The following is a 24,882-nucleotide window of genomic DNA, read 5'->3' on the forward strand; positions in this document are numbered from 1 at the left end:
GAAAAACTAAGGAAAAGTTTAAAATCTCGACCTAAATATAGCGGCAACCACTTTAAAAATACCACTATACTAGAAAGTGTCGATTTGGGCTCTGGTTTCTTCAGTGCAGAAATTTCTGCTCTGGGCATATCTTGAAATGCTTGGCTATTGACAAAATTTTTTAGCCGGCTCTTTTTTTATTGTTCCGATATAGCTATCTGCAGCGGTAGAAGATTTCCATCTTCCATGTCGTTCAACTGCTAATATATCTAGGTAGTACACAATCTATACAACATATGTTTCAAGCTTGAAGACGCTACGTTATTCAGTATTTGTTGGGCAGCCATCAATAGTGAACGTTTTCAGTGAATTTGTAAACATAGAAAAAATTGGTCATCGTTGTGTGAAAGGCGTTAGCCCAATCAATATGAGAGGCGAACTAGATTCTACTCTGGGTGAGACTGGTCCTCCAGAAATGTTGCAGAAAACCCATGAAGCGGTACTGGATGATCGAGGACTTAAAGTGCACGAGCTAATAGACATAAAAGGCGAAGGAATCAAGCAAAAATGTCCGCATTTGATTAAGAAAAAAAATTATAATGAAAATTACAATTCCACATTTTCAATAATGGTACCTGCTTATTATAATTCATTTTGTCCTCATTTATTCAAGATTAAGATTTGTTTTAATTATAGTACTTTATGATACACGATATTTTTTGTTTTTTGACGCGTAAACAAACAGAGCAGATGGTTTTATAACACGGCGAGCAACATACAATTGACCATGCGAGAAACATGGGTTTTCTAGATTAATACCACCAACACTTAACGACTACCCCTGGGATTTGTTTATAGTCATAGCGACAGCAAGCCGTAGTGGAAACTGAAGTCGTTTAAACTCAAATGGTAGGTCAGTTAGAATCATTGAGAAGGTATCAAAATTTCTCCTTTGAACTTTCTTTCCAATATAAAACTTCTATCGAATCCACGCCACCTGTTTAGTTTATATTATTATCAAAATGAAAACATCATATTTTGGAAAATCATTTGTTAAAATATTTGTCTTTGGTTGAACAACAAAATCCTGCTTTTAAAATAACTTGGATAATGATTTTGATATTTGATACAATAACCAAACGAAAGAGCTTAACGTAGACTTTAATTTCAGAATAAATGTTTATTAAACCATTGTTTGTTTTTTATTTGCAAAATTGCCTTTTTTATCCTTGTATAGGCATAGATATTTTGAAATTGGTTTGTGGGTTGTTCAAACAAATTATGAATATGTTTCTAGTAAGAAAATTTTTTTACAAAGGGCTATTATACATCGATGGAATCGGTATCGGGAACCGAGAATCGATTTTTTAAGTATCGGTATCGAGAATCGAAAAATTCTTCACATCTCTACTCATTATGGTTTCCTTCTATATAAGGTAATTTTACCTTTATTTAGTTATTCTTATGTTTGTTTTTTGTTGTTCAACAAATTGTAATGATTTCTGTAAAGAAACATTTATGTGGTCGACGTTTTACGATCGAGGATGAGATACAAAAGTTCAATGATGTTAGGTGATGATTACTTTGAACATAAATAAAATCATTTTTTTAGAAAGTCTTTGTACTTAGTACTCTCATTCATTAATTAGAAGAAAATGATAAGCAACGAAAACTATTGATGGTAATTATTTTTTATAAACCAAACCAAACGTATTCTCAAATATTTTTGTCAACAATGTATTTATAAAAAGTATACTATAGATCATTCTAGTGTCATCTATAGTATAATATAAAAACTATTCTGTGGTAAACGGCAGCAAACTGTAATAATTGGAACAAAGATGTATTAGCAGCGACATCTTCACTCCAACATTATTCTATTGCTATGTAGAGAGCTTCAGTTTTTAAACGTTAATATTTTCAATATTCAATAGAGGGCTCTTGATAAATATAATCAGCAACGACAAACATTTCAGAATATCGAATGTGGAAAATATATTAGTCGTTTTATCAATACTTAAAATAGACGTTTTTCCTGATATTTTGATTAGAAAAGAACAAAAATCAATAACTATTACTTCCACGTGAAAAAAAATTGTTTTTTGCAAAAATACGAAATTTTGAGGCTTCATATTGATCCTTTTACTTTGAACACTTGATACGATTCGTTTTCAGTGAATTTAATTGATTTTCCCTTGACTTGAAAAAATATTTTATGATAAAGAAAAATATCATTAAATGAAAGTTTTTCGTGTTTGATTGTCAAAAATGATGTCATTTTACGTTGTCAAAATCATTGATGGTACTGATGTTTTCGAAGTACTTTTGATAGATGCTTCAGCAGGCGTCAATAACTAAGTAGTCTGATATTTTTCATATATAATTCGCTATTAAATCGTATGTTCTTGCATACTTACTACTTGATATTTTAGCTAGGATAGGAAATTTATCCCTCGAGCAGTATTTCTCTTTACTAACAGAGAATTAATCAATAAATTCTTGTAACAACAAAAAACGCGGATTCAATTCATTTATCGGACGTATTGAAAGACGCGAATTTAAGACATTGCAACATATACCCAGAATTCTGTTTTTTATTTTTCATATTGATTCAGATTTTGGTCAAGTCCATTAGGGACACTACAAGAACTTAGAACTTCTATTTTATTTGTTTTTCGTGTGACCAAATTAGTTAAACGATACAGTATGGGACACGGGAATCAAAGACCTAAAATTGAGACTAATATTAAAGTTGCTGAAGGAGAATATTGTTTTTAAAGGAAGTTAGAAAGGAATATTGATAAAGTTGATGCTTTGTTAGCTCATGAAGGCTAAAGATAATTATGCATTCGGTACGATACCCAGAATTTTCATTGTATTTTAAGCAATTCCATGACATATCATACTAGAGTCATCTATGATATAGTATTCAAACTATATAGAGGTGAAAGAAGAATTTTTACAGCGATCTGTAAAAGTTAGAAAAGTGTTTTAGTCCTGTTTATATACGTATAAGTACAGATCACCTACATTTAGGTGGATCACGACTAGACTTGTCGTTGGAAAATCCGGAATTTTGCGTTTTGTCCCTTGTCCAGTAAAATTAGACCTTCTTGTCCGAATTCTGAAAACTTACTAGTTTTGTAACAAAATTAGTGTTCCCAACTCTCAAAAGTTTATCTCCCTAATCAAACACCCCTAAAATCTTCACAATTACTGGAGATTCCCCCTAAACAACTTTATAATTCATAAAATAACCGATAATTTTGCAAGAATATGTTTTGCTAGGTACAACTTTTTATTTCTTTACAGCTGCTTGCAGACTCAAAATGGATACTAAAAATATCCTTGCGTTTCACAACGTACAAGACCTATAGTAAGCCTGGCGTTGTCTGTGGGTTATCAGGACGAAGAGACTGACTCTGAAATAGATTCATATGATTCGTGTGTTCCTAAAAATATGGATATCATTTCTCCAAGAATGGAGCATAGAGCATTAGAGGATGAAGTTCATTCAGAGCTGGAAGATGATGGAATTCTTTTGGAAAAAAAGCTCAGATCGATGTTCATGAACACACTTCAAATCTGTCAACTTCTTTTCAAGATGTGAATTATTCATCAAACGATGAAGAGACCCTTTTCGGCGGAGAGGACGTCGTATTCCACATCGAATCACAGGAAATGACGATGAAAATGGAGAACATGGTTATGAAGCAGATAGTGAAGAACCTCAACTTACTTTGGGAAAAAAATTGTTTCTCCTGGTTAACCTTGCTTGTGAGTCAAGGCTCACAAACTGCAAAACATAATGTGATAAATGTACGGCTGAAAAAAATGATTGGTCCTGCGCTGGCTTAAGATACAAGACCTACTCCTCATCAAGTATGGCGCTTACCCATTACACAAGAAATGGTCAACAAAAACGTGGCTAAACCAATGCAAAATTGGGACTAAAATACAGAACTCCGGCGATGTCTTTTATAAAGACACAACCCTAGACAAAATAGATGCTTTTTTTGGAGTAATAGTTTTTTGTTCTATTTTCAAATCATCACGTCAACCACAGGCTTCCTTATTTTTAGTCACTATTGCTGGATGCTCAATATTTTGTACCATAATGACTGAAAAGCGATAGCCATAATCCAAAGGATTGAAAGGCTTGATAATGATAACGACAGATTGAAAATTATATTTCTCATTGCCTTGCCAAATGAAGGTATAGAATTATAACGTCGCGGTCTCAACCATTCAATCAATAGTTCTTATTTGCATTTTTTTTCAATTTTTGAATCATTCAAAGAAAGTTTTCGTGGATAACTGGTCTTTAGAACACTTCGTCGACGTACTCAAGAAAATAGGGTTACTATCTTCATCGCCTATTGATCTCTCGTACATTTCAAATCGATCAATATTCATTTGTGGGTTACCGTTAGCATCGCTCATTGATATCTGTACAAACTAAATAGAAAAGTCTTTTTCTCCATACTTTGGCCTTTCTCTATAGATTTTTCCATCAGTTCTTCTAAATACATGTTGCAATATATAGGCCAAGAGCCGGGTTTTTTGTAAAAAACGTAAGGGATCGGTTTTTTTTAATATATTCAGGGATGTCCCCTGAATATATGTCAATTTTCAAATTGACATATCAAAGGACAAAAGAGGCACTTTATCACACTAATCAATCACCGCATATACATATTCTGTGTATTTTTTGTTTTTTTCATGAAGCTTTTTCTTAAACAAAACCAAGGGGGGTCCAAGACTTTTGCCTAGGCTAAAAAATACTTTCTAAAAGTCTATTTTCTATCAAACTTATTCCCAAAATGGTAAAAATAACATCAGAATATCCTGTTCAATCGATCCAAACATAACAAAATTGATATCTTGGTTTAATCTATCGCTTATTATGCTCTCGTTTCCTCAATATTTACGTATGGTATGTACAGGGTCCTTCACGACGAGCTGAATCGATATGCATATAGAAAAGTACTGAGACTAGTGCTCGGAAAATTTCATGTTTCTACAAGAACCGTTTGTTTGAGATATATTAATTTACCAACGAAGTACCCTCAATTTGAAGCGTAAAGTGAAAAATGGAGGTTGCTGTTTGAAAAAATCTTCGAAGTTTTTAGATAGCGAAATTCGGCACCATTTTCCGAACACCGTATATAAATTTGTGTCAAGGTTTTCACAAATTTTGAAAGCTGTAAGTGTTATTTGTTCAAGTCTCAAAAATATTAGACCTGACTCACTTAAACTTAGAAATATAATTTGTTTAGTGGAGGGCTGAATGTGTTTGGAAATTTCGAAAATGTGAAATAATTAAAAAATGGTGGACTTTAAGTTAACGATACCTCATATAAAGTTGTATTGAAATTTCGCGTAGATTCTAAAAATTTAATATAAACCATAGCATTATGTTTAAAATAACGAAGTTTGTGTATAACCGGAAGTTTCAGAAAACTGAAATTATTTTAGCTGAAACGAATATTTTGGAAAATCCATGCACGCATATTTTCAGAACACTAGTCGCAGTACTTTCCCATATACATATCGATTCAGCACATCGTCAAGGACCCTGTATATTAAATTTATCCTAGCATGACCCGATAAAGAGGAAACGTATCCTCGTCACAGCAGGAAAGGATACTAAGCTCCTAAACTGTCCACATCCGACGCACTGTATAATTCAAATATCATGTGTAGCAGAAATGGCGATTGAGAAAACCACTGTTGCCAGATGACAATATATTTACTCATAAATATACTACATAATATCCAGACTGACAACGAGATTCTGTACTAGGTTATTATTTGGTCATAAAAAATAAAAAAATAATATTTTTCACATAAGGTTAGGCTAGGATTTCCTTTCTTCATGCTTCATGTTTTTTTTGTAATGTTGCTTGAGTTTCACAATGATTTGATAAGTGTAGAAAAACTCATATCTTGTTAAAAAAAAGTAATAATGCGATTAATTCTTTGAAATTGGAGTTATATTGCCAAAGAACTAAACTTCTCTCTTCGATATGCTCTTCCTTTTTGGGGTACGTGTAGTACGACTCAATTTGAGCGAATCTTCAAACTACAAAAGAGAGCTGTTAGATATTTACTCGAAGTAGACAGCAGGGCTCACTGTCAAGACTTTGAAAAATTCGAAATATTAACTCTTATTAATCTTTGAATCCGTTTGCCTAATTCGTAAGCACGTTTCTTCAATTTTAGAAAGACATTGTACAGCTATTTACTTAGAAACGCTTAGCGCGACCTTTACCTACCTACTCCACGTTCAGAATTAGTTACGGGCTCAAAATTTTACAATGCAAAAAAATGCACAATCAGTTGCCAATTTAAATCAAATCGATATCATCTTTTTCCGGATTCCGCCATAGTTTGAGGGCGTATTTACTGGAAAGTGGCTTCTACTTTGTAATAATATTCAATTCGGAGAATTCCACGCACTGGTTTAATGTTCCTTGTAAATTAATAAACACTATCTCTTACGTTCTTAATTTATTTACACACTATACAATATACTTAACTTGTAATAAGTTTTTTACGTATCAACCACGCAGGGTTATTAGCAGTAATTGAGGTTTGATACATTCAATCGTTAAATCTAGATTTAACTACTTAGTTTGCAGTCTTTCAGGTTGCTCGTAAGTGTCTTTGGGTCTTCTTGCAGTAGCTTCTCCAGTGAATATGGTAGTTGATTCATTTTTTTTTCGTTGTCATATTTTAAACAGTCGATTAAGAGGTGTTTGATTGTTAATTCACTATTGCACATCTGGCACGTTGGTTTGTGTTGGTTTCCCGCTATTAGGTAGTCACGTTGTGATACGATTCTTATACAGGAGAGGTTCACTTGATCCCTACTACTTATGTTGTTGGAGTTTCGTAAGGTTGGTGTTGGTTCTGATTTGCTTTTCCTTGCCATTTTTCTTGGATCTTCTTAAAAATTGCTTTGAAATCGGTATGTGGGTTATTCCGTTCTAACTGTGATATTCAATGTCCTGTATTGTTTTTTTGTACTAGTCATTAATTAATAATCAATTAATAAAAATTTTATGTTAATTGAATAATTCTTAAGATATTTAAACATTATTTTTATACAATATAACTTGCCACTTAAAGAAAACTTATACTACATCACTTGAATGTCAGTACCGTGTCATGTCCATTCCTAGAATTTACCGATAAATTATTAATTTTTTTTGTCGTAACAAATGATTTAAACTAATTACCTTATAAATTCTAATGTTTATGATCAAACTGAGGAAAATTGATGCACTTGTTGTTTAATATCTTAAGTTACCATGTCAGTACCGTGGATAAATGAGTCAGTACCGTGGAACTCAAAATCCGACATTTGTGTCTTGCTCGTGATACTTTGAAGTTGTAGTAAATTCCTCTTAGAGTTTTATTTTTACAGTAAAATAGATGAATAATATGCATAAAAAAGTTAGAAAAGTTAAATTTTAAAATCTTGAAATTTTGAATACAAAAAATCACAGTTAGAACGGAATCACCCATGTACTCTTTACTGATTGCTCGTTGTTGTATGCATTTTTGGTTAGTCCATGTACTCTTTTATTCTCTTTCATTTCTTAATATGATTGGCAAGGGGATGGTTGGAATATTGTTGGCAGATTACGGTTAATGAACTTTGAGAATTTGGATATTCTTGGATCCAAATTTCTGAAATTCCTTAAGAGCTTCTAGAATAGCAAAAAGTTGAGCAGAGTGTATAGATGAAATAGAAGGGCGTACAAAGTATTTCGATAGATTTTCTGACTAGAAAGCGGCTCCAGTTTCATTTTGGATTTTCGAAGCATCTGTGTATATACCTTATAAAAGTTGTCGAATTTACTTAAGGTTATTAGAAATCCTTATATTATTACATTTGTTGGTGTTTCTGATTTTATGAAATGGGCAAATTCTAGCTCTGTAGCAGGGAGGGGAATTGTCCATGGGAGGGATAGCATCTATTGAAGATAGAAAGGAGGAGTAGTTGAGTTGGTTGAGAATTTCTTTTTAAAGCGTTCAGATACGACGTTACGGATCACAGGATTTCTTGTAATTGATAATACAGAAACCACTTACGAGATGCTCAGATATTGTCTTCGGTAAGAAAGTGGTAGCTCCCCAATTTCTTTAAATAAGCATTGTATGGGAGTTGTACGATGGCACCCAAACAAATGCGGAGTGCTGTGTTCCTAATAACTTCCAGTGACTGTAGAATAGTTTTTCTAGCAGAGATGTAAAATCATTTACTTATAAAGATCACTTAAACAATTTCTGCGATTACTCACTGCGCTACATAAACTTATTTATATACTACAAATTGAATTTTACAAAGTTTTAGAACAAAAAAAAAGAAATGAATTAATATATTTTCCTAGAAATTATTTAGAAACAATACTGTAAATAATTCGCTCACCATGATAAAAGTTCTAAAAGAAGAAGACATCAAAGGCGCTTCCGAAATTTATTAAAAATGTTAAGACGCGTGCGAATTCGCCGAATTTTTAAAATTCTATTGTAGCTAGACAGGTCCAGCATAAGGACCCATTTCGCGAGCTTGTTTGTAACAATATGTTTGTGTCTTTTTTTCCAAGCTTTTGTCTACAAATTTTGAAAAAAATTTTTGACCCTGACGCATTTCTCTCTCTCTATATATATAATATGATCCTTAATGTTTTTAACAACTAAAAAAGTTTTGAAATGTTGGTTTTTAAACGCAGGACACATTGTGTTTGAATGTATCAAAAAAAAAATATACAAAATGGGAGAAGAGTTATTGAAAATGTGAGTTTTTCAATTTTCTGTTAATTAAAAGAGAATGAGAAAAATTCTTCGAAAAAAAATTTCTAAGTACAATGTTTAGAGACTAATCGGGTTTTCGGATTTTTTATTTGGGAAAAAACGTGTTGAAATTTTGATTTTCAAACCAAGGTCTTATTTTTATGCGTGGAGAAAATAATCAAAATAGAAGAATGATTATTGAAAATATTAATTTTGTGACATTTTATAACCAAAAATGTAGTGAATATCACTTTCAAACATTTATCTTAAAAACGTGCTAAAACAAATTTCTTATTCAATATAAGAATTCAAAAGGAATAAAATTTCAAGAAGATCCACGCGATTTTGCTGAAATTTTCGCCAAAGCTTGTCAATGGTTAGGAAAGATAATTCATGAAAGAATTTCCATCGACAAAAATTCGTTTGCTCCCAGCCCCTCTTCAAATTTATAAAAATTTTAGTAAATATCCCCGAAAATACTGATTCCAGAAAAAAATTTCAAATGAAGTTCATAAAAAGCTCTACAAAAAAGTTTATTGACATTTTTTACGTAAACCTCTTTTTTTGTGTATAAGCGAGCGGGGGCGATGTAAAGAATGTATTTAGCATTTTCTGTAGAGCTTTTTATGAGCTTCACATTTTGTTTTTTCTATGAAATCTATATTTCTATTTGTGTGTGAAAAGTCATGATGATTGAAGCATGCGCAGAAGAGTACAGTAGCCTAACCCAATCTAACCTAACCTAACCTAACCTAACCTAACCCAATCTAACTTAACCTAACCTAACCTCACCCAACTTAACCTATTTCTAGATTCCTACTAAAACTCTTTAATTGACACTTGTGATTGCCTAATAAATTATTTGGCAAATAACTCGATTTATTCGGAAGTTTAATTTATTATAAAGTGAAGAAACCGAATTTTTAAGTTATTCGGTAAATAGTAGTTAGCAGGGACATTAGGAAGTAGAGAAACCCGGCCTAATGGTACTGAAAGAATCGTTTTTAATGACTCGAATCATAATTTGAATTTACTGTAGTGTATTTATGATCATCTTCTAAAAATAATCATTATTCAGTAAAGAAAATGCCAAAGGAAAATATCTTCTTCCTTGTAGCTAAGAAAATTCCGGTGATCCGGCACATCCGCTAATATGAACCAGCAGCGCAAGGACAAACAATCGCTAAACCTCGTGCACCTCCGCTAGTTTGGCACGCTATCCGTCTAATGCCGAAGAGAAACGTGAACAGTGTGTGTCGATGTACGTAGGTAGAAAGAAAAAGAATTTTTTTACGTAGTAATCGGTCCCGCGTGTAACTCGCAATACCAAAAACATCAGACAATAATAAAATGATACAATTAGCTGCCAAAGAAATTAGCTGTGATTATTTGTGTTTTTGTGATAGAAAGTTACAATGTTTATAAAAGTATTATGTAGTGTTATCGTGACTAGTTTCATTGGAAATTTGTTAAATGCATCGCCAATAGATCCTGTTCCTCACCCAAAAGGTAACAATTTATTATATCTAGTTACTAATATATATATCAGCAGATTGATACAATAATAATTATCAGTTCTCTTTAGGAGGTTGAGTATTTTATTACGTAAACATAAAAAAAATTGTATTTAGTAACAGTTTTGCTCCGTCTAAATAGTAAGGAGTGTTGTTTACAGGTGTTGCCAGGTTTATTTAATATTCTTGTTATTTTCATAGTTTCAATTGCATTATTCATGTTGAAGTGGATACAGTTATAATAACCAAAGCTAATCTTTGACTTTTATGCTTTCAAAAATGATTGTAGACTTAAAATTATTTGTATAAATTTTTTTAAATGATGGTATCCAAGACAGTGACTGATCTAAGTTTGGCACCAGTACGATTTCCGTGGCACCTGGATTTGACTATGTTATTTTGTAAATCGAATAATAAAAAATAAGTCGTAAATAAAGAATAAAATTAAAAATGTTTTTAATTTCTTTTGTGGGAAGGATCCAACCCCATATTGAAGTTTTCTTTTCTAATATCTTACTAAAATGACGCATCAAACTTCTGACGAGATATATAACGATACTGATGACGAGGATGATGCATTTCATTGTGCGGCAGGAGCAGCCGAGTTTGATAATTCTCAGTAAGATGTAGATGATGAGAGAAATTTTGAGCTAGGTAAAGATTTGGAAATAATATGGACCAACAAACCCATCCATTCAAAATTTTATAGGACATCAGCGTCGAATATTATTACTCTTCTCTCTGGTCCACGTGGGGAAGCAAGGAGGTCAATAGTGAATTGGAAATATTTTTATCGAGGAATATTGGCAAAAGTACAATACGGTCCAGTGGTTTCTTTCACCAACAAAGAGCCGTGAAATCAAAGAGTTGATGGGCCTTCTCTTCATGAGTGGGGTCAGTTTAGAGATGAGATGTTCTCAGCAACCTATTTTATACAATTAGAAACAAATTTCTAAAGGACTCAAGTTCCTGGTTGAAGACTGAATCTATTGATTTTTACTATGTTTTAAATAATTTCATAGAGAATATGTCTATTAAGGTATTTTTCGTAATTGAGTGTCAATTTTTTCGCAAAGTACTTTATATTCTTTCTTATTACTTTTTCCCATTATTATTTTTTTATTTTACCCCGAAAAATCGATATTTGGAGGGTGGGATCTGATCCAACCCCTCCTTACCATTTATGTCAAGAAAATTCACCTTAATGTTAGAGGGTTAAAGTAAGCTAATGGCGATTCAAGAGTTTACTAAAGAACTTTAACATTCATTATATTTTAAATTGCACGGATATAAAAAATTCATGTATTCATGTGAATACTGACTTCATTGTCATAATTGTTACGTTAGAGTGTAGATAAAAGTTGTTTCTATGGCTTTTTTCATGAGATGAAATGTATATTGAGATCATTGTTTTGTTTCATTTTGAGGAGATTGTTTATTTAAATGTTATGTTACCTTTTTACTTTGTTTTTACGAAAATTCACCTTATTTTGTGACCTTACCTCGTATAAATAAACTATTTCAACCGAAAATAAAGAGAGCTATTAATTAATTCCGCTTCGTGAGTATAAATAATTTTTTTTATTTACGTACAATAAACTGATTGACATTATTACGTTGAAATACATTTTTTGTTATCTGGTAACGTGCAAATAAAAACATGAAATTAACTGTAAACAGTTTTTTATTATAAATCTGTTCAGAAACCTGTTATATTCCAGGAGCCGTCGACTAAGAAAGCCCCTCGATACGCGTGCATGTAATTTTTAACACACTTTTATTACTTTAGCCTGTACGATCTATCGATATATGTATAGTTACTTCAATATAAATTGCAGATTATAAAAACCCTTCCCGACAATTTTGTTTGATCTCCTATAGGCGTAGATACCTCCTTTTATACGTTTATTATTTTTATAAATTGAATGATTTTGAAGTGGAAGTATCCGTTACAAAGCAATAAAACGTAAATAGACGAGTAAAATGGACCTGCCTGTAAGGGAGTTAGGTTAAAACAGGATACCAGACGTGAACTGAGCCCTTTTTGTACCCCATTCGATTTTTTTTCTGAGAAACGAAATATCAAAGCAAAAAACACGAAGGAAAATAAATTCTTAGCAAATAAACAAAAAAAAACATTTCAATCCCAAAGTATCTTTGTAAATAATAATGGTATTCAGAATCGTCTGAACTAGAGTCATAATTTGATTGAATTATGAAGGGTTGTAAAGAGGGTGGTACCACATACTCATCTTCTTCTTTGATAACATGTTCAACACAGTTTTCTTTATTATTAAATTCATACCTGTCTTTAATCCCACTACACTGTGTAATTTCATAGTCTTCATTGTCTAAAGAACGCCATATTTTCATTTATGTAAAGAACTTTATGAATAAAATTAATCTCACCAAGTGACGCCAACGCTTATCGCAGACTGTCTGGTAGGAATGTTTTGAAGAAATTGTGTACACACGCCTTCCACGCATTTATGTTTACGATTCGATGTTTTCATTAGTAAACATTGGAGATGATGAGTCCACGTGGACTGACGGTTTGTTTACCGAATTTTATACGGGGAGTAAACATTATTTTTCATTCCTTAATTTGGTATGAGTGCTGTGCGTATTTCTGAAATATTGATTGTTCCTCGCATAACTGTCTTCTGCAATTGATATTGGAAGAACTATAAATATTTGAACTCGATATCACGCCAGTTATACAATGTACAACTAATTTAAAATTTCGTGTACTCATCAAGGACCACTGGCAATACAATAATTTCATAAATTCGCAGCATTATGATTATCCGGTTCATCAGGTACGGTTCTTAGAAAGTATACGAATAAAAGATTGAATTGAATCGATTCCCATATAACGGTGAAGCTTTGGATGAAATGAATGTCTGTAAAGTGAAAATTCCGGGATCACAGAAAAATAGTAACCATCAATGTGCTGTAGTTTCAGTACAAATTTATCTTTCTCCATAAACTCCTTCAAACTTTTCCTCTTTAAAGCAGGTTGTTGAAAATGATTTTTAAAGCTTTTTCCCCAAACTCCGGTCAATTAGTATGTATCCCAGGGGCAGATGAGGCGGGACACGGGACAAGAGAATGGAAATCGGCATTGTCTCGGGAAATCTGGGACGGTTGGCAACCGTGGTTATCAATTACCTTTAGTGATAATTGATTCCAAACATAAAACAAAAGGCACATTACACATAAATGTTGGGGGATTAGCAGCATTCTACTTGAAAAATACAGAGCACTTCTTTCTAAAGTCGGAGGTCGCTTTGGTGATGAAGTTTTTGGAGATTATGTAGGATAATTGGCTAGAATTTCAATAAAAATGATTTGCTAACAACTTTTGTAGGAAATAAAGAATTCAAATTATTAGTTATTTTTATGTTTTTTTTTATAATTTTTACAATTTTTTGTCTACAAAATGTAACAATTTTTTGACAATAAACTCTTTCTATATTCGTCCTCACATTCTATTTGACACAAGCGTTAAAACAAAATTTATTTTTCACGATATTCACTCAACATTCTTTGAATGTTGCCAATTTTGTAAATTCTTTTCCAACCACTTGGTTGCTTGCGTATTTTCTAAAAATCTCGAGTGATAACATGCATTATTACTATGTCAAAGTTCTGAGGAAGAATATGAACCATTTGTTCTAACCATTCTTTAAAAACATCAGCATTCATGTCCTCTTGGTAGTCACCGGAACGAGTCACAAGTCGATAAACCACCTTTAACAAAACCATTTGAACTACTGATGTGTACTATTATCAGTCTGTACACCCCTTTCCTGTTAGTGGATTTAAATCAGTAGATTAATTAAATGAAGAAGTCTGTCTTCGACTTTTCAGTTTCATCTAACCAAAATTCATTACGTGTATGTCCATATTTCATCTAAATAAAATATACTTCTTGTTTGGTTTCTTATTTCTTTTAGATTTCTTAGGTAATTTGTTCTCCATACTACAATATTTTCGTTTAACAAAGACTTTTTGGAATGCTTTTGCCAGCGAAAATAAAAACTTTGCATACTGTCTGAAATTTTCTTCTAAAAAATAGCGCATGTACTTTCCTTCGAATTCTTCCTTTTAAATGAATTTCGATTCAAAATTCTGGTTTTCCTGGAGCTTTACGTGTTGTTTGATACTTGCCACATCTCATCAATACATCTGTAAATCGTAGATTTGGCGACAACAAACGTACTACTCACTGATTTTATCGTGTCATCAACACTTTAACATAAATGGTTGATTGTAAATGACAATTAAATATTGATGTTTTTTCAATGACTGTTAAAGGAACGACTTTTCGGCGTTTACGCGGCCCAAATTTCAAATAATCTGACTGACTGAAATCTTGCAAGTTGCAACTAAACTGTTGAGAATACACAACTTGTACTTACTTACTGCATGGAAAAACCTAAAATTGTATTTTCCGCGAAACTTGTGAAGAAAAGATTCTTGGAACTAAAATGAAATAAAATTTCAAACTTTTATTGTTAAATAGTTCTCATATATCTTATGATACGACTATGAAATCTTTAATACACAGGGTTTTTCACCACTCCAAACCTTTTATTATTAAGAGACCAATAGAAGTTTGAAAACTTGTATTAGCTCTGGTACATTCATAAAAATTTGACGAAACATTTAGTGTAATATTTCAAATGAACGTACTAAGTTTTGGATTAGTTTGTGCATGAGTCCATGCAAAAACTATCCTTAATATACCTGTTTTCCAAATTATAACTGTTTATAATTTAAAGTAACGTCTTTTTTTTGTAGGTATCTTTGTAGCGATATTCATATAGGTACTTAATTTTTTCACAATTGATGTTTCAAATAAAACCGCCATTGACGTCGTCGAATCTGTAAAACTCTTAGAGCTTGTTGTGGAAAATTCCTTGAAATGCGAGTTAAATATTGTCGCCTTATCTAATAAATTAAGTTCCTCCTGTTTTGTGCTAAAATCAGTTTCCAAAAAACTGAACTTATTCAACTCTTCAACAGTTTATTATACCATTATTGAGTCGCATCTCCTATATGCCCTTCCCTTCTGGTGCGACTTAATTTGAGCGAATCTTCAAACTTCAAAAGAGAGCTGTTAGATATTTACTCGGACTAAACAGCAGACTGACTCTTACTTACAATCCTTCAAGAAAGAATAGATTAGAACAATTACTATTTTGCACCTCACGCTTTTCTTGTCAGTCATTTTATTCTTATATTTAGAAGTATTCAATTTGACTAATTGTTTCCTGTTTTTTTAAATGAAGTGCTAACCTTGTAAGATCATCTTGCCACTTCGTATAGAGTGGGATGAGATTATTCGGTTTCATTTGATCGGACGAATCTTTACCTTACTTCTTAAAGAAACTCTCGATATAACTCCCATTCCAATCCTTCTAAACAACCTCTTTGATTCGCACCAACAAACTATTTCGAAAAAATCTACTTTGCTTTCCTCCACCCTCTTAGTTTTAGTTGAATCTTCACATACTCCATACCATTCCTCGACGTTGCAAGTTTTCTGCGATGTGCCTCCAACCTAGTAAAATCATTCATCAGTTAAACGGTTAAATGGTCAATTCATATACCTTCGAAATGATTGCATTTACGAATCGAGGGGCCTTTTGAATCAACTCCTCGATTATTGGTTGTTTAAAAGGAAAATATTATCTGTATTCTATATCTTTGAAATTTTATGACGTTTTCTAGTGTTGCTGACAATTTTTTTCTTTATAAAAAAATTCAGTGGGCGCTTAGTCATGAAACCTTGGTTTTAAAACGCTTGAATACGAAATAATAGATTGTTCTTCTTCATTTACATTAGTACTAATCGTGAATCTTTCAAGGTTAAAACTTAATTTCCTCATTGATTATTATGATCAAAAAACTATTGCAAAAAATTAACTATATACGGGTTGCAATCAGCCTTCAATTTAATTGAAGGATGAATAAATGATAGTGAAATATAATAATAGAAATAACGAGCCCAGTCTAACCAGAACTTCACAGAATGGATGAGGAGTTGGAAACTTTTGCGTAGAATAGAGTTTCGAATAATTAACATTTAGCAACTAATATCATGCTAACTATATTTTTTGAAACTGTGTAATTTTTCCAAGTTAGCTGGCCAACTAATCAAAAATATCGAAATAGAAAATTGTATATTTTGATGGTAAACTACAAATATTTTATCAGTTCAAAAGTTGCTCTTTTTATGCCACTCTTTTGCTGTCATAGCCTCTAACTTGAGTATTGATATTAATCAATTTCTGGAATATGGCTTTCCTTTGTACGAAAATTCAAATTAATTCCGCTTCAATTGCCGTCTAAGAAAATACCAACTCCGATATCGAGACATGTTAATGTTTAAGAAGAAAAACAGGAAAAAAGATTGCGAAGGTATTAAACATGATTATCAACTTGGTGCGTGATTTCCTGCCATGCTGATGTTTTTTACACGGATCTAGATTTCCAATATCATAATAATTGCTGATGGTTTTAACAATAAATATGTATTTAATCAAAACAATGTCCCAGTATGAAACTACTCGAATCAAACTATCTGCCTGCTAATTATAATCTTATTTGGGGAAGATCACTCGGGTTCAAAGAATTAAGAAACACCTGTGGGTAATGGAAGGCATCTTCTTGATCCAATATATTACCAATAGATATAGTTGGTAACTATATATCGCCTGGACGTTTAGTTAAAATCCTCGGTAATCTCATCCATGATTTTATCACAACTTCTAATATCTCTAAGAGTTCTATCTAGAGCTTCTGCATGACCTCTATGGATAATGGTACATTCGTCCCAGATTTTTAAAAGATGTCTTGCAAAGCTTTTCCCAAAGGGCCATTTTTACGAATGAAGCACGCGCTATCTTTCTGTAAAGAAACAGTTAGAGATAGTTTGGAAGTATTACGATGTATGCGTCTATCTGTGAGAGCTGCAACGATTCCTGACAACGTTATTGCCAAAGCTAGTTTTACTTTTTCTTTTGTTGATATCAGATTTGTAATGGAAATTTTGCCAGCTCTATCTGGAGCACCATTGTGGATGACTCGAACATGACAGCATCTGACATTTTACTAATGTTCAGTTCCCTACAGTAAACCAAATTCATTACAGCTGCCTTACTAAGTTTGGTAAATAAAACAATTACCAATCATTTGCCAATTAAAATCAAATCGATATCATATTTTATATATTTGTTATCATATTTTTATTTAAGAATTGATGATCGGGGATAGCTTTAGAAGGGCTGTTTCCTAAAGTTCACGTCCTTGTGTTGTTGATTTGCATCTGTTAACAATTGTAAATAGTATTTTTGGAATTTATCATTTTTTTTTTTTGCTGGTCGATCCAAAAAGCTCATAGATAACCAGATCACCAGATTTCAGGGCACTTGGTGTTTGTTATTTGAATACTTATCCGTCGCGCAATAAATCCGCAAGTACAGGGTATGTGGACCCGAGCACCTCACATTTTCCAGGCCAGCCAATGATATTTTTGTGAACAGCAAGAAAGGCGGCAATTATTTGGATATTGAAGATGTATGACCGCACGAAAAATTGCAGCTAGGCAGAAAGTAGTCCGCCTAATGCTTTCAAAATAACCCCAATATATTCCAGCGTGCCCCGACATCGGGGTATTTTCTTGAATGGTAAATGAAACGGTAATTATCTATGATTTCAGTTTGAATACACATCAAAGGGAAGCTAACCTAATTATCAATGTAGCGAACCATCCCCTGGAATATTAGTTCCCTTTAAACAATAAGTTAACAAAGCACATGGATAATTGCCGCTTGATTGCCGTTCACGAAAATATCATTGCCGACTTCGGTGTTCGTTGGCATCTGGGGTAAAACGTGAAAAAGCCATTCCTTACCATTAAATCATTCCGGGCTTCTTAATTGACGGTAAATTCTGGGAATTTCACGGTAAAAAACGGCCATTTTTTGAGCCTGACAGAATTTATTTTTTTATAAGTTGGCCCGTTAACTTGACAGACTCTCGAACTATTATCATCAGGTCATGTAAAAATAATGATTATAATCTAATACACAAATAACCTGGTTTTTTTTCCTCTCCCTTTTTTTATAAATAACGGAACTCGGTACTAAAAACTAACGGTAAAATATTATTTTATGTTTGTAATATAATACAAAATTTCGGGCCTCTTATTCATCGATTGTTTTTGTTTTTATTATGATACCTTTTGTCTGGTGTGTGGGAAGATGGTGGGTTTAAATATTACAGATCAATGTCCGGATTACCACAGTAAACTTTGGTTTTTATGGTTCTTATTTTCTACTGAGATTCTCACTATAATTTGTTTGACCCCCTCTAATTTTTTGACTAATACAATTTCAAAAAAAAACTGATTACAATGAATCAATGATGAATATTTTGATAAATGAAATTTCACAACAATGAATATACAGGGTAGACAAACTTAATAGATATAAATTCATTTTTCCAAAATAAACAATCCTATAATATTACGTAGCTCCGTGACTCATGTGACAAAATTCAATATTATGATGGGTTTTTCCTATAACAATTTTTTTTCAAACTACCCTCGAAGAATATACCTCCCTACAAGATAATTAGTGAAGTTTTTTTGACTTAGATTTAAACAGAAATTGAAACTATAATAATTTTCTCTCAGCCCACCCTACTCGTATATATCTTTGACGAAATTCGGGGTAGGATTTTCATATATATTTATATACAGGGTGATTGATTAGTGTGATAAAGTTCCTTCGCTCTTCAACTTGAAAATTTGACGGATTTGACTATCATTATTCTTGAAATTTTGAAATTATTTACATTCTTGTCTACAGTATCATACCAAAGTTACATTCTTCTGAACGAAACAACCTCTATTTTATAGCATATTTGGAATCAGCTTGACTTCCCTATTATATTAATGGAGGATTGTAATGTTTTGTACAGAGTATATGAAAATTTATAACCAATTTATCATAAAAATCGTAACAAGTTAAATACCCTGTACAATGTAAGGGAAATTAAAAAATGAAGATCCGTTTCGGGCAAAGCGTTCGAATAGTAATAAATATTCTGGAAAATTATTAATTTCGTTAATATTCATTGAATCTGATACAGGGTGAATCAAAATACTAATACATTTTTTGCTCGGTTTTTTTCAACCGAATCACCCTGTATTTTATGCTAGTATATTTTAATATAAAGCTTTTTTTATACCTAAAAGTATTAGTTATTGAGATATTTTGATTTTTCTGTTATTTGATGTTTCTTCATTTAGCGGTTTAAATAGTACATTTTTTGGAGTTTTGACAAATTTGAACTAGGGAAAAGATTAATTTTTCTAGTGATGAAATGATTGATATGATCCGGATTTTGGAAGAATCCAATAAACCCGCCTTACTATCAGCCAGAGTAACCATGAAAGTTTTCTTGAGATTGATGTAGCAGCTCATTGAACGGTTAAAAACTTCTGTGAAGAAGAAGAAACTGAAATTAATGTTTTACTGGTAGTTACTAAAAACCCACATACATATGTAAGAAGTATTTCCAGCGAGCAAGAACTAAGCTACTTCGGTGTGCAAAAAACAAAATGCACTCTTATTATATTTACTTTCAAGAGGAATCAATTGAAGTTAATTTTGAAAAAAAAGGCTAGCATGTAAAAAATTATCTTTCTTTTCCTAATAGGTGGATTGGTCGGTGAGGTCCATTTGCATGGCCACCACGTTCCCCTGAATTAAATACAATGGATTCATTTTTCGGGGATATCTTAAAAACTTAGTATATTCTTCAACCGTAAACACAAGCAACGAAATGATCGATAGAATAAACTTCCATTGTGACGCTTTAAGGCAGAATTTTTGAATGCTCTTCCAAGTTTAAAGAAATATCCTCGGTAGACTCCAGAAGTTTGTAGAAATGAACTTGTGTATGTGTTTTCTTAATGTAACAACAAATTTCACGTGTTACAGTGATTTTCTGGCTATTATCGTATTTATATAGGTTTTTTTTCTACTATAATATTCCATTCAGCTTTATATTACAGCTAGAATTGTTTTTGTTCCCAGATATTATTCTTATCGCGTTAATTTAAACGTGGCGGACGGACGAAATTTTTTGCTTATTGTGTCAACTGTCTAACGGCCTAATTACCCAAAAGGGATTATTCTGTCAAAACTAAATCATAACACAAAAAATTTCAATATTAAACTTCCGTTCTGTCGTTTTTTTCCACTTTCTGTAATAATGGTAAATGTGGAAATCCGGGAGATTCCTATTATATATAACATAATGATACATCCCCCGTTGATACAAAGGGCTATTCTACTTTGTATCAGTTACATCCAACAATCCCTTTATTCTATTCTCACTGTTTTATTAAAACTTCCATCTTGTCCAAAAAAATTCGTACAAATTCTAATAATGCACCATTCTCTCGTATTGTTTGATATTTCGAGAAGCGATTTTTTTCATCATTTAAATTAAAATATTTGACTACTTATATCAACAAAAAATACAAAGTGTAAGTGCCTGTATCTCAGAAATTATCGTAGAGTTAGTAGACTTAATGATGGTCCTCAAATTACTTAAAAGCAAATAAAACACAACAAAAATTTCAATATAATAACACTGAAATTAGGAAAAAAGATAAAACGATTATTGAAATCACTGTGATAATGTAAACAAATAAAAAAAAAACAGGGAAAATAGCAAATAATAGCAAGAATAGGTTAGAATATAAAGGGATGGAAGGTGAAACCTGGAACTTGGCAACGCTAAATATGCGAGGAAGAAAGCAAATTACATGTCCTCGCGATAACCGAAACGAAAAAGAAACTGGAAGGATAACTGGAAAGAGATCATCTGATGATATATAGTGGGGTTGATAATATGTAAAGGGCAAATGCAGGAGTGGCGTGCGTTATCAATAACCATAACAAAAATAAAATTATAAACTGGAGAGGAGTTTCAGAAAGACTAATTGAAAGAGAGAATCAAATATAGTATACTATAATTCTGGGAAGTTGTATAAAGAGAAACGGAACATAGTGTTGGGACTTAATAATAATAGGGGATATGAACTGCAACTTTCGCGCAATAAAAATTTCACCAAACCGATAACGTTGCAAGTTTTCTGGTTTTCTCGAGAATGTCATTTCACGTTAAGAAATGTTTGTTTCTCTGTAAGGAACCACGCGATTAGGAAACCTCATCCGATATTCACTCAGGCTTATTCTACAGTTTCCTTCACAAAAAATTAACACCAATAACTCCACTAGATTGCTAAATTAGACTTTTCCATATTTAAAAAACCATTAACTCAATTTATTCACTAGAAAAACAGAATTTCAATTTGTTAATTTTGATGTATCAATTCCTAGCCAATTGTTAACATTTTTGTAATTTTTTATATAACATTATTCAAAATATGTTTCTAGTTATTCGACTGTTTCTTGAAAATAACCAAATTTCATGGAAAATCACAAGAAGTTTTAAAATTAAATGATCCATGGTATGATTTTTGGCCAAACTTTGATGCCCTGTAACCTTTCAGGAGTGCGTCTTGGTATATAGGTCATATTTTGGCCTCTGCTCTGTGTCGGTTTTTATAAAAAAACACCCAGTATTCCATAATAATAGTATCCATTACCATAATAACATGCAAAATGTGAATAATTTACAAACTACGTTGAATGAAATGGTGTATGGAGATAGATCCTTGCAAAACCTTCGGTTGAGTTTGTGTATACTTTCTTTTAAATGTGGCAACGCAGCTCTTCAACCGAGGTGAACGGCAATATAAAACGAACAGCAAAGTCATCCAACTGATGACTAATAAGAAGTTTACATCAAAATTTTAATTAAGTAATGCATTTAATGACGTTAAGAACTGGAGATCCATATCTGGTTTTTGTTTTGTGTATAGCGTTTTGTTTGGAATAGAATAGAAGATAATTTAATCGACTACAGCGGTTCAATCATAATGTTTCGATAGGTTGAAACTCCTCTTTTCTGGTAAACGATATGACGTTAATACTCAGAAGTTTATTTTTCTTGAGTGTAATTTAAACTTTTGAGAATTGAGCATGTTCATCTGTCTAAACTTTTTACTTTTCTCATTGTTTTTGAAATATGTTTCCATTCGAGATTCATTGTTTGTTCTATAGTTCAGATAATTGCGAAGTCATTAGGTACCTAATTGAATTAATAATAGGAACAGTTAGGGAATTGTTTTCAATCTCGATCATATTCTCAATTGTTTTGCTGTGATTTGATAACGGACGATCGTTAATTGATGGACATTCAACCTGATTGGAACGGTTCATCAACACATAATTAGTGTATTTTGCAAAACAGTATCATCTCGTTTTTTAACAAAAGTATTATTTTACTAGTTACAAGAAAATATACGAGGTCTGGCTGTTAAATAACGAGACTGGTTGCGAAAAGGGGTTTTATTTTAAAAATTAATCTACATTCGAACGTTTCCCTTCATTATACTTTCTTCCCCTCGCCACACATCTTTCCATTGATCAAAGCAATGCTGGAAGTTTTCTTTGGTGAGTGCCTTCAGGAGCTCTGCCGTTTTTTGCTTTACCGCTTCCATCGACTCAAATCGGGTCAGTTTCAAAGCAGATCTTTTTCTAACCTTTCTAAACTTCCTACGAAATATGAGCAGAACCGTCAACGCAAGAGCTTTTGGTCAAGAGTCAGATTTTTTGGCACCAACCTAACCAAAGTTTTTCTAACCGCTTCTTTACCGACGTATAGCCTCGGCAATCATCCAGATGCTCATTCGACGAAGTGCACGCATCATTTGGTTGATTTTGGTCACTGTTTCCGAAGTTGAAACAGTCAGAAGGCGACCTGGACGCTGGTCATCTTCAATGCTCTCTCGGCCTTCACTAAAGCGCTTACGCCACTCAAAAACACGCGCGCGAGATAGAGAATTGTCCCCATAGGTCAATTGAAACAATTAATAGCACTCTTGTTATTTAACAACCTATGGTAGATCAAACAAAATTGTTTTCAAGGGTTTTTATAATCTGCAATTATTGATATTGGAAGAATTATAAACGCAATCGTTATACAGTCGCCTAAATTAAGTTATTCAAACAAAACCATGTAAATGAGGAAAGAAAACAATATGTAGGTGTCATTGGAACAAAATAATATTTTTTTTCAGTGTTTTTTGTAAACATTCTGAATTCGGTGGCGTGTATATTCTTTATTTACAATTTGTTTATAATTATCGAATAAAAAAATGTTTCAGTCCTATTTTATCAGATGCCGTCATCAATTTTTCAATATTTCTATTTCTTTCATAAAGCATATTAATAAAAAAATTATCTGGTACCTCTGCTTCTACTTTATATAATGGCAAACAAACCCACTTCTAACTGCTACTTATTTATGCAATAAATAGAACCGGTTTTATTTCAAGTAGATCGAATGATGAAATATACAGGGTCATTATTGGTAAGCTTCGAATATCGTTATTGAGTTACAGTGATCTTACGAGGTAGTCACAAGCTGGTAGATATCACTAGATACGAGGATTGCTTATTAACATTTAATCCGAAAAAGAAACACTACATCTTTTTTCCACAATAATTTTAAACCTTCTTCAAACAGTGGTTGCCGTCTTTCTCTTCAAAATACGTGTTTACGTATGCTATATCATCCTCGTCTGATGAAAATCCCTCCCTTGCAAGTGAAACTATAAGGTAACTGAAACAAGAAAAAGTTACTAGGACTAATACGGATGGTAGTCAACCAATTTGAATTTCAATTCATGAATTTTCACGTGCACGAAATATGAGAAGGTGCGTTGTTCTGATGGATGGATTTTTGCAATTTATTTCTTGATCTTATGAACAGGATCACAATCCAAAATACGGTCGCTATAACTTTTCCCGCTTCTAAAGTTTTCCTTTTTTCGCAGTAGGTCCTACTTCTGCAATCCACTGTCTTGACTATTTTTCCGTTTCAAGTAGTGGTTGATCCAAACTTCATCTATAACTATGAATCTACACGAAAAATTCAATTCATTTTGCTCAAACTGCGTTAATAATACTTGGTAAATATTCATAGCAATGCGTTTTTGGTTCAAACTGAGCAAACGCAACACCCAACTCGCAGATAGCATCAGTGTTTAGTCAGTATAAGGCAAACGCTTCTTCTATTTCTTAAATCTTGATCCGAAGGTCGTCTAACACCATTTGGTGACCTTTTCTGATTATGTAGCTGATTTACGCAATTTGTGAGTATCCCGAACGCTCATTATCAGAGAGGGCGGTTAGGTTACGTTTAAATTCAGTTGCCCCAAATTTTAAGGTTTAAAATGATGCTCAGTACACAGTAGGGTGGCAGTTAAAAATGAAATTTTTTGCGTCGCCCTCTGAAAAACTTGATGCCATCAAGGTTTTCTAATCGTACATCCTATTGGATAAGCTTTTCTGGAAGTAGACAACCGAAACCCTAGATATACAACCCCTAACGTTTAATTAACTTGGATCGTGTACAGACACGTCTA

The 24,882-nt window shown here is 32.6% G+C and overlaps 1 protein-coding gene across 1 annotated transcript in view; it reads left to right on the forward strand.

Moving 5' to 3' along the window:
* Window positions 1–10,010: 10,010 nt before the first annotated feature.
* LOC130895269 (disintegrin and metalloproteinase domain-containing protein 10-like) overlaps window positions 10,011–24,882 on the forward strand; it is a 226,273-nt gene continuing 211,401 nt past the window's right edge. Inside the window, exon 1 of the mRNA XM_057802492.1 lies at window positions 10,011–10,293. Within this exon, the coding sequence (XP_057658475.1) occupies window positions 10,200–10,293 (94 nt within the window). The 5' untranslated portion in view covers window positions 10,011–10,199. The remainder of the gene's footprint in view (window positions 10,294–24,882) is intronic.

This window comes from Diorhabda carinulata, chromosome 6 (assembly GCF_026250575.1).
Source record: "Diorhabda carinulata isolate Delta chromosome 6, icDioCari1.1, whole genome shotgun sequence".
In the NCBI taxonomy this organism is placed as follows: domain Eukaryota; kingdom Metazoa; phylum Arthropoda; class Insecta; order Coleoptera; family Chrysomelidae; genus Diorhabda; species Diorhabda carinulata.